The sequence below is a fragment of the Palaemon carinicauda genome, chromosome 8 (assembly GCF_036898095.1).
Source record: "Palaemon carinicauda isolate YSFRI2023 chromosome 8, ASM3689809v2, whole genome shotgun sequence".
Classification (NCBI taxonomy): Eukaryota; Metazoa; Arthropoda; class Malacostraca; order Decapoda; family Palaemonidae; genus Palaemon; species Palaemon carinicauda.
In genome coordinates, this window is record NC_090732.1 from 80,006,066 (window position 1) to 80,017,761 (window position 11,696).

General features: G+C 34.0%; 1 protein-coding gene across 5 annotated transcripts in view; it reads left to right on the top strand.

Annotated features, from left to right (window-relative positions):
• Positions 1–11,324, top strand: part of LOC137645767 (uncharacterized) — a 199,372-nt gene extending 188,048 nt beyond the window's left edge. For all 5 annotated transcript variants that reach the window (XM_068378678.1, XM_068378681.1, XM_068378680.1 and 2 more), the window contains exons 5-10: positions 1,129–1,211; positions 2,412–2,550; positions 3,756–3,923; positions 4,850–5,035; positions 5,322–5,441; positions 8,667–11,324. In XM_068378678.1, the coding sequence (XP_068234779.1) occupies positions 1,129–1,211; positions 2,412–2,550; positions 3,756–3,923; positions 4,850–5,035; positions 5,322–5,441; positions 8,667–10,117 (2,147 nt within the window). In that variant the 3' untranslated portion in view covers positions 10,118–11,324. The remainder of the gene's footprint in view (positions 1–1,128; positions 1,212–2,411; positions 2,551–3,755; positions 3,924–4,849; positions 5,036–5,321; positions 5,442–8,666) is intronic.
• The last annotated feature ends 372 nt before the right edge of the window (positions 11,325–11,696 follow it).

Below are 11,696 nucleotides of genomic sequence, written 5' to 3' on the forward strand. Positions count from 1 at the left end.
TCCACTGCCGGACAAAGACCTTAAACATGTCCTTCCACACCCCTATGTTTATGGTTTTTTTTTATGCCTATCTACTGTATACCCGGAAATTTTCTTAGCTCGTCAATCCATCGTCTAATCTTCTTCTCTTGCTTCGGTTGCAATCTCTAGGAAGCCGTACTGTTATTCTTTTTGTCCATCTATAATCTGTCATTCTTATATGTCCTGCCCATGTCCATTTCTTTTTCTTACATGTTACGAGATGGTCCTCCACTTTAGTTTGCTTTCGTATCCATGTTACTCCTTTTCTGTCTCTTACTGTTATTCAGATCATTATTCTTTCCATTGCTCTTTGACTTGTACCTGGCTTATGTCTTAATTTTTTTATATGGCCCTAAGTTTCTGATAAATAAGTTAATACTGGTAGGACCATCTGATTAAATACTTTTCTTTTTAGAGAAAGTGGCATTATACTTTTCATAATCTCATTTTGTTTACCAAAAGTTCTTCATCCCATGCTTATCCTTCTTTTAATTTCGTTCTCGTATCCTGGAGATATACTTACTGTCTGTCGTAAGTACGTATATTCATTAACAATCTCTAGAGGTTTGTTCATAACCCTTAATTGCTGTCTCTGGATTTTCATTGAACATCATCCTAGTATTACTGATATTCATTTTCAGTCCTGTATTGCTGCTTTCTATATTACAATCTTCTATTATCTTTTAATTCCTCCCATGATTCACTAAACAGAAGTATGTCATCTGCAAATCTTACGCGCGTGTGTGTGTATCTGTGTATTGTATGTATGTATGTATGTATGTATGCATGTATTCTTGGAATTAGATTTAAAAAGATGCTAAAAAGAATATATGGAAGAGATACCGGAACAAAGGGCCTTTTATATTTTGGAGGGAGAGTGACTGGAGTAGAGTGAGTGGCGCAATGTGTATGACGGAAGTCGACATATGAAGATGGGCCTTTTTGAAGATTTTTGAGGTGGTTAATCAACGTTTTATGAGCTTTGCTACTATTATTCTATAAAGGAAGAAAGTAATAGATATGTAATGATTTTTTTTTATTGTCAGATCACGTTTTTCTTTATCAAGTTTATCTTATTGAAATTTTAAAGTTAATGTTTTCTTTCAGGATCCTTCCAAGAATTTACGATATACGTGATTGAATTATTGACGGACAATAAAGCTCTGTATAAGCCATGCACAACTTTCAAAGTGAGTTCTGTTTTCAGTTTTCTTTCCTGTTTTATTTTCTTCTCTTCGTCTTGTAGTTCATATGCTGTTGTTTTGCTTTTGGTGTTCCTTTTTCATATATGTTCTTTATAGATAATTTTATCACTTTGAATTATTTTTTATTTTTTATGTAATGTGATGTTAATTCTCTACCAAGTCAATAGTTCTCTACCCTACCAAGTCAATCTAACATTGCTTAACCTACCAATTAAGCTTTAGGGTAGATGTTCTATACCATTTAGAAATTTGTTAGCTAACTATGAATGTTTTAAGTGAAATTAAACAGGTTGAAACCGAAAATGGTAGGCGCCACACGATGTTTTAACACAATTATAATGAATTAAACTCATCTCGCATTTTCATCATAATTGTTTTCCTAAATCATTCACTTACTCAATATTTCTGTAAACCTTGTTTCGGAACTAAAGTTTCACTGAGTATGAAACTATTTAGATTCAAAACATCTCTTGACATTTTATTATTCCTTGCTCTTCTTCTCCGGCCCTCTTCCTTTAACTTTACACGCCTTCCTTCGTGTAGTAAACCTTTTAATAGATTCCCATCATATTGATTTTATGTTGAATTTCCTTTGAATTTTGTACGTCTTCAACCTCCTATTTACATTTCATAGTATATTTGTCAACCTAACTTTTTCTCAAACAATATTTCTCATTATTCCGGCCTTTTCTGAAGACTAAAACTCTATGTCAAATAGGTTTCCACATTCTGAAAAAAGATATTTCTCAATGCATAAGACTATTACTTTCTGTTATATTATTTATCCATTGCCTTTCTTGAATTATATTATTCTTACGCTAAGCGATTTATAATCTGTTTTTTATTCTTGCGCATCACCCATTGTTAATACATGTTTAGCCTACTTATGGGGCATTTTTTTATCCTCCAGTTTTAATTTAATCTATCCCTCTTTCTTAAGCACTCATTGTGTATCTTCCAGAATAATTTCCATTAGATATGTGTTTTTACCCATACAGCATCTCATCACTTCATTTCTCTAACTGTAATCTTCACTACCTTGTCTAATTTTAAATTTAATTCATCCTTGAATACTCCATTCCCCTCTTGAAATGTCTTGTGTCATGTATCCAGTAAGGTATTATGTATTTTCTTAAGAGGAAAAGGAGAATAAACCTAAATTCATAAGAGTCTGTATTTCCTCAGGGTGTTTTCCAGACCCACAAGGCTCTATTCAAATGCAACGGTGGACTTGGCCATCCAGGACAGTTTGTTTACATCAGAGACGATCGCAAAGAGCAGGAGTACTTTGGCCTGTGTGAAGTAGAAGTCTTTGCCTTCAGAGGTAAGAAAAAGATACCATTATTTAAAGGGTAGGTCGTATGGGATATCGAAATTAAATGAGGTTCAACCGGGGAATGGTACTGTACTGTTGGAAAAAGATATTATATATACTTATAATTAATACATTTTAAATTCTAGTACGCACAGAAAAAGGCATATTTTTGCTTTGTAAATGTGGAGCATAGTGTGTGCAGTTCTTTAAAGGAATTGGTAATGTAACCTATAAATGACTTTCTGGAAAAAGCTAATCCCAAATTGTATAAATAAAGAAAGCAAGGAGATGTCTATCATGCAGTTGAAATGAGTTGAATTTGAAAGTGAGAACTAGGTTACTTGAATTGAACAGGATAATTTTCAAACAAAAACATTTGGATCGAACGAAATCGGGAAGAGTTCGTAATTAAAAGTCCCAAGGTGAAGACACATTTATCTAGGTGTTAGATTCATCATAGACACAACTAGTTGAGGAGATTACTAAACAATTGACTGAAACTGGCAAACTTAACGGGGCTATATAAGTTGGTTGGTTTAAAGGCATATCAGTAGTAATTTTCCATAAAATTCAGTATCTGTAATTATGCTGAAAGGAAAAAGGCAACTCAGCATCGCATAGGTATTTTTTCAGTTGAATTTATTAGTAATTATTATTAGAATCTACAAATCAAATTACATAGAGGTATGAAAACCATAGGCAATAGGAGATCCACTGAAATTGGCTTCTATGCTTAGTGAACTGAATGTACAAAACTAATTAAAGAGATTACTCTTACAAAATTAATAAAATTTTCGTCCGAAATCTTCAGTTACTTTTAGATTTTTTGTAACTTATTATTCGTACCCTACCGCATAATTTTTTTAATGTTTACATTTGTCCTTTAGTACCTGTATCTGATTGCCAAGAGATTGGGAAGCAGTTATTTTTAGTGTTTACTTACTCGAATTAGACACATTTATATAGATCATTCAAAGTCGCCGTGGAATGTAAAGATAGAACATGCCTTAAGAGACTGACTTCAGAGTCTAATTTTTGGGAGGTTCATCAGTTAGTACAAAAATGATTGCTTAGTATCTTTATATTTATCTTGATATTATCCAATATACATCTTATAAGAAAAAAAGAATATTTTCCAAGTAAAATTCATATGAAACTAATCAGAAATAGCATCAAATTACAGACTCATTCCAACCTATTCATTTCATCTACAGAACGAATACCTTGTGGAGAACCTGAAGTACCTGTGGAAGGTGAAGCTGAACGGCAAGGTGAGACAAAGGCCATTTACTCCTGCAGAACAGGTTTCAAGCTTGAGGGTGATCAGATTCTCACATGTTCCTCTAAGGGCAAGTGGGAAGGACAGACGCCGAGATGTACTGGTAAGTGATGCGGGACCAGTATAAGCTTGATAAGAAATTATCGATAGGAAATGACTTTTGAGTTATATTCTGATTCTAGACTCTGAAATAATAACCAAGTCAGCAAAATGTTTTCTGATATGTTTTCCTACATCTAATATTCTAATGGGGTCTATTAACTTTTAAGCATTAGAAGTTCAAGCAAATATTGAAGATTCGTGTAATAAGACAAAATTATCGAGGATTTCCTTTCTGTCTTACTGATGATTGGTCATTCTCCTTCTCTTGAAATTTGTAGTTTCGTTGTTGCGGATGATATCCTCCTTGCTATTTGAAAACATCATGTATAATGCTATGTTAACAAGAAATCTTGTCTAAGGCTCTGCTTTTCCGGTTTTCATCAGTAAACAAGTGCTAATTTTAAACTTATTATCTAATCACTTTATCTAATCTGTGGAACACTTACTGTCTATCTCGCTTCTAAAATGTTCTTTTCTTTATTTATTATATTAACCAATTTGTCCATTGACATAATGCAATTCTTTCGTATAATCATTTCCTTCATCCCTACTCATCTTTTTGCCCTTACAATTAGCATTGAATTGTTTTCTCTTTATTCGATAGTTAGGGTACTCAATATGAACAATGTTCTAATAATGTGGACTGCAATACAACTTTTCATTCAAGGCCCCTCTAACCTCGCAGGTTTTGAGATTCCTCATGCTATGTTGCACTCAGGTTTGAAATGCATAATGTTCTGATCCTTTATAAAGGGATAGATACCATGAATTGGTTCCCCGTTTACACTACATAAGAGTGGAAAATTTATCTAGACTATATATTGACCCCATTCTCCAAAAGAGAAATACTATAGAGCTTTAGGATGCAGGAGTAGGATTTTCCACTTGAAGATTTTCTTAGTAATTTTGAAAGGACAAATTTTTCAGAGGCTCAGTGTCCACCACCCGATAATATAGCTCATGGCTTTATTGAAGTAGCCAATCATCGTGGTGTATATGGATATGGAACAGTGGCCACGTACAGTTGCAGTCCTGGGTATTTGTTGAAAGGAAACAATACGCGTTCTTGTGATCACACTGGACGCTGGACTAATGAATCTCCATTTTGTCAAGGTGAGTTAACTTTGGTTGCTAGCAATATTAGGTTGATATGGAATTGATTGAGTGATCAGTTCAGATTTTTCTGAAATTAGAGCTAATCAAATTTATGACAGGTAATTTGGTATAGCAATAAAATGTGCACAATTACTTGATAAATATACTTAGTAAAATATAATCTTGCAATGCCTAAAAGTAAAGAATTTGATCATGTTTGATTTAGTCAACTCAACAACAAAATGCATTTATCTTATTAATTTTTTTTTTTTTTTTTTTTTTTTTTTTTTTTTTTTTTTTGTAGCTGTTACGTGCGGACCCCCTCCTGTCTTCCAAAATGCACGCCACACACTCCTAAATGGCTCCACCCACTGGAATGGAATTGCTGTATACACCTGTAATGATGGTTACAGGCTACATAGGGGTAAGGAGGTTGCAGATCCATAGAATAAATGTGTATGGCATAATCTTTTCTGTGTTTAAATCGATGTTGAATTGTTTAAAGCAACCATGCTTTGCTGTATGAGGTTTTGTATTAGAGGGGATATGATTAGAAATTTTATCGGAAAAAAAGTAGATTTTAGAGGAAAAGTATGTCTTGCTGAATACAATTATTACTTTACTGGAGCCGTATCCTTTGGTATTTTGGAAGATATACCATTTGATAATATGAATGAGCCTGGTAGATGACTATTGTTTGTTGCACAACGGGTTTGTGTGCATGGTGTGCCTTTGGAACTCGAGCAATGTCAGAACTGGTTTCGGGTCGCATCGTAGAGAGAAGGTAGCCACATAGAATTTCTAAACTTATAAACATTACCTTTTAGTGTAAAATTCACAAATTACTAATCGTTGTCTTTTTCTAAATTCAGAGAACTCTGAGATTTAACACAGATTCTTAAGGCATTATATTGTGCAGTAACAGATAGTAATTATCCTAATTGCAAAGTTGGCAAGATGCAACCTCTGTGTTAAAAGTTTGAATTATTGCAATTGTTTTTTTTTTCAGTGCAATGTGCGAAGTTCATTATCCTAAAATACTGGTTAGATCTCTTGCCCTTCTTATCTGGTAAATGAAATCTCTAATGGACTGCCAGACATGACAGTTAGGCTGGAACTCATTATGTGTAGCCCTGATTGATTCGGGAAAAACAGTTGATCATTGTCTGTAAAAACCATCACCAAAGAAGAATAATTTATGTGTGCCTTGGCTGGATCTAATGGTAGTTCATTGCTACAGTGAAGATAATTAATTTCATTAGAAATCAGACATAGTCATAAGGATTTCCCTGAGGAAAAAGCTAATGAATAGTATAGGGTGTGAGGCTTACCATGATATGGGGAACAAGAGAGGCATTGTAAAGAAAGCTATTAGTATGTATGCCTTAAGCAGTGATGAGCGATAAATTTTGCCTTTATTCTTTAAGCATTTTTGTTATGAAAGTTATTGCATTGCTATTCGTGTGTGCTTGAGATGGTGCAGAATATCTAGATCTCCTCAGGGAAAACTAGTTGGGTGTAAGATATCTGAATCGCTTATTATACATCTAGCTAAATTAAGTGCATGGTGCAAATTATAGGACATGAAGTTGAATCCAAACAAAACTCAGAGTATGATTGTAAGTAGGTGGAAGACAGTTGCTCCTCAACATCCGGATCTCAGCATTGATAATGTTTCTTTAACTATGAATGACTTAGAATTTTAAGATGTGATACTTAACAACATATTTATTATTGAGAAACACATTAGGTCTGTCTCTTCTTCAATTGCACAAAAAATTGGCTTAATGAGAAAGTCTTTCAAGATATTTGGTGATCAGTCTATTCTGAAGAAATGTTCTAATTCTTTCAATTACGTTGTTTCGAGTACTGTTCTCCTGTCTAATCTTCAGCTGCTGATTCTCATCTTAATTTGTTGGTCAGGAACTTACAGCCTATTAAATTTCTTATTCCTGATATAGATATTTATCTCTGGCACTGGCGTTCAATTAGTTCGTTATGCATGTTGCATATCTCCAAACTCCGACCATCCTTTACATTCAGAATTTCTCGGTAGGCAGTTAATTCTAATAGTCATGTCTTCGCCATCATGCAGGTACTAATATGCTGAATAAAGATACATAAGTCTTTAATACTATGCTTACTAAACAGTAAAGTACTGTATAGAGATTTATCTCAGTGATTCTGTGTTATCTTTACTAATAGAGAAGCAACCTAAAACTGAAGAAGCTATCAGAGTTAACAAGTGTTGGGCTTCCTTTCTGTCATCATGAGCTTCACTATGTTGACACTGATTTGTAATTTTTACATTCCAGTCTCCATTTTCAAACTTTTTATTTCCGTCTTTCTCTTTTTCTGCTGCTATTATAAGGTCTTCTGCATATTATGGCTTCCAGTGGCCACCCAATCTGCTCTAAGTATCATCCTTGTTTACTGTGTTAAGCAATAAAATATTCTGTGCCGATCCTTGATGAACACCAACATTCATCTACACTCTTCTTATATACAGTACATGCCACTATATCCTCTCTATATCTTATTTGTTGGTACGGCAATATCACATTTTCATTATAAGTTGACTATTGTAAAGCCCATCGAATTAATTCTGTGGTTGCTTTGTCAAATGTGCATAATATAATCACTTGCATAATTAAAGTACTTTTTCTGTAGCTGCTTTATTTTACAGACTATGTTGTTTCTTCTTTTACAAAACCAAACACACTATTCAATTCCAACAATGTTACCTGGTTATTTGATCCATTTACCTTCATCTATACAGTAATGTCAAAATCTCCCAGAAATTTTATTCTTCTTTATTTTCCACGCTGTAGAACAATGTTCTTTTATCTGTATTTTTTTTCTGTAAAACTATACTTTTATTTCCACGTCTTCTTTGTTGGGTCTCCATTAATTCTCGTTAGCTTATCACATATTATTCTCAAAGTATCCAGTTGCTTCTCCAATGTCCATCTTCCCAATGGCTTTTTTAACCTCTTCAGATGGTACATTCTTAATTTTTATTTCGTCACTATTCTCGTTTGGATATTCATTCTTTAAAAAATCATATCTCCATGATTCCATTATTCCTATATTTCTATCTTAAATTTCTCTATTCTTATAATTTAGATGATTTGACCATTTCCCATATTTCCTAATGCAAGTCACTATCTGAATGCTTTATTTCTTCCATCAATTGCGTTATGATTTGTCCCTTTCTCTAAAATCCTCTTTACAGCAGCCAAAAACACCATACCTCCACGTAAACACGGACAGTGATACCATTTTGTGATTTTGTGTGTATTTGAATCCTGTTATCGTTGCGATTTTATTCTAATAAGTGTACAGAGATAATGGACTCTGAATCGAATTATTTTATCCCCAGAAGTTGTCTGATGCCCATTGCCAAAATATTTACTGTTGTCTACAACACATAATCCCGTATTTAATGTGATTCTTTTATATTAATGGTTTGTAATTTTTAGTTTATTAAGGCTTATATTTTATTTATTTCATATCTTTCTTCGTATCATCTTATATGATTTATACAATGTCCGAAAATATTTAATCTGATCTACCACAGTTCATTTCATAAAATATATCCAAGCATTACTGTATAGTACAAGGGGCTTATTTAGCTTACTTTTTTCAGATACTGGAGATACTGTGACCAGCTGTATGGACAGTGGTGTATGGCAGATAGTAAATGTTACATGCATACCAATTGAGACCTCGGTGCCTTCTTTAGGAGCCCAAAGAGGTGATGGAAGAGCCTTGAATTTTGACTTGGAAGCTCCTCCCTCATCTGAACCTGAAGGAACTCAGGGGCTTGTGGTGGCTCTTGCTGTAGTAGCAGGTCTTCTCACTGCTGCGATGTTGGTTGTGGGAGCCTTATTGGCCAGAAGGCATATTCTGTCTGGGCCCGGGTCTTTGCGGTCTTTAATAAGAGCAACGCCTACGAAGGAAGCTACTCTTTATGGTGCCATGATAGGTCCACATCCAGATGTTACAAGTGTAGGTAATAATGCCACCATACCTGGTAACCGTGTTGGTAATGGGATGCTTCCTGAAGAGGGCCACCATTCTTCCATGTTCCAGAGAAATTTGTTAGCTCAGTTACCCATGAGGCCATCAGCAGATCAACAGAGCATTAGTAGTAGTCATATTACTTCACTTACTGGATCTGAGCTTGATGACGATCCCAATTATGCTCGGATACCAGGCCATGAGCCCCCATACGAACGAGTTCGCTGTAGATCAGAGCACAGTTATGAAACCTTACGTAAGAAAAGTTTTGTACTTGATATGGAGAGTGAAACTGGAAGTGTGAAAGAGTTGAGTGATAAAGACAGCGTTGGATATGAATCTGTAAAAGATGAAAAGAATAAAGAATCAGGGTATGAAATAGTAAAAGAAAAAAATCACGAATATGAAACTGTGAAAGGCAAAGATGTTGGGTATGAAACTGTAAGTGACAAGGATGTAGGGTACGAATCTGTGAAAGACTCTCCAGATCACGGTTATGAGACTGTGCGTGAACCTGGGAGACATCATGGCTATGAAACTTTAAAACCCCGTCCTCCCCCACCAAGATTAGAATCAGCAGAAATTACAGGAACTTCAGATACTGAAGAAGCTGTGCCTGATATTTTACAAAACCTCTCAATCATCAATTCTCCAACATCTGAAGTGTCTCCAGAGGTATTAGCACTTTATGCTCGGGTTGATAAAACTAAAAAACGCCGCCGAAATGATTGTCAGGATGATGTTGCAGCACCACGTAACTGTGAAGAGGATTCTCCAAGTGCATCATCACCACCGCCACTGCCGCCGCATTCTCCTGTAAGTCCAGCCTCCGACGATAATAGCTTATCCACAAATATCTGTGATCCGGAAACAGAAGCTAATATTGTAAATGATGGACAAGGTGGAGCATATGTTCCTCGTGACGTCACTCGCAGATTAAATAAACTGAACAGTGATGATGAGGTTTCTTGTCCACGTAGCAGACAAGGTAGTATCACAAGTGAAACTGGCACGCTTCGCCCACTTCCTCCCTTACCAAGAGAGAACAATTCATCGTCACCATTGCCGCCACCATGAACGTTTGCATATTCGTTTTGCACTGCTTTAAAAATATTTATCTTCCTCAAACTTTAAAAAACTGCTCACATATTTAGTGCTTTTTCGGTTTCTGTGTTTTTTTTTAATACCTATGTGTCTATCCCGAACTGCTAGTATGGAAGAAAAGTAACCAGTTACAAATATGATAGTTTGTACGAATGATTTTTTTTTCTGTACTACACTCTACATATCAAAAATCATAATGCATTTTATAATTTGGAGTTATATGGTCCTCATGAAAGACATGATTATTCTCATCTAGAATTACTAATTACATGTATAGCCTATATCTTCTAGAGGGAAAAAGTTATATCTGGGCTTTTATCACCAACAATGTTCAACATCGTGTGACAGGAAAAACAGGACTTATGTATTTGAATAAACTGCTTATGTTACAGAAACCATATATGAATTTAAGATAAACGCTGATTGAATAATTTGGGTTTTCGACTCACTGTCATAAAAGTTTACTTTCACAGAGTATAACATCTTTAGATATTTATGTTTGCTGTTTAGTATATAGATTTTACTTGCAACTTTTCACTGAAATAAGGTGAAGTGAAAGGGTACTAGAGTTATGACCACAATACTTGTGAAATTACAAATGGAAACAAATTGATTTTATATCCCAGTAATGATGTAGAAAATCAATAATATTAAAGCTTCATCATTTAATGGAAGTGACCCTATAACGAAATGTCACTGAATAACAAAGTCAAGCTTTAGAATTTACTGATTTTTTTCTTAAAAATTTGGTAGGTAGCCACTATTCAATAAAAATGAATCTTAATCAGAAGATTAGGTAAGTTGCTCATTATAATGACAACTAGTTTGAAAGTAGAACTGGGAAAGTTTAGCAATTTTTCATTCCTTGTTAACATAATTAACAAAACTAAAGAATATAATGGAAAATTACTAAGACAAGCTGAAAATAAAAATGTCGGAATCTACTTATCAATTAATATTCCAGTTTTCGCTTATGGGCCAAATAACATAATAGATAATAGTTTTTACGGCCGTTTTTTATGGAAAGTCTCCACACCTGATGGGAAATTTCTGTTATTCTGTTAGTAATTCTTGAACAAATTGCTGATACGATAACTTATAATAGATAGAACCATAGATGACTGCCGTTTTTTTTATAAAAAAAAAATATTGCTATACTGCACACATGCTAATTTCAATACATACATATATATATATATATATATATATATATATATATATATATATATATATATATATATGTGTGTGTGTGTGTGTGTGTCTGTATATATATATATATATATATATATATATATATATATATATATATATATATATATATATATATATATCGTAAAAGACTACTTCAACAGAACAAAGTGTTATAGGCAGTTCAGTATGCCACCTTTCTTTCAAAACGTCTTTAATACAAATTCAGCTTTGGTTCCGAAGTGATTTTCTACTGTCAAATCAAGAGCTATGTATGACATTGATTTTTCATGATGGTATTACGCAGCAGCATATATAACTTAGAAGTTGTTACTATGTCAAAGTCTTATTCCTTGTTTATGAA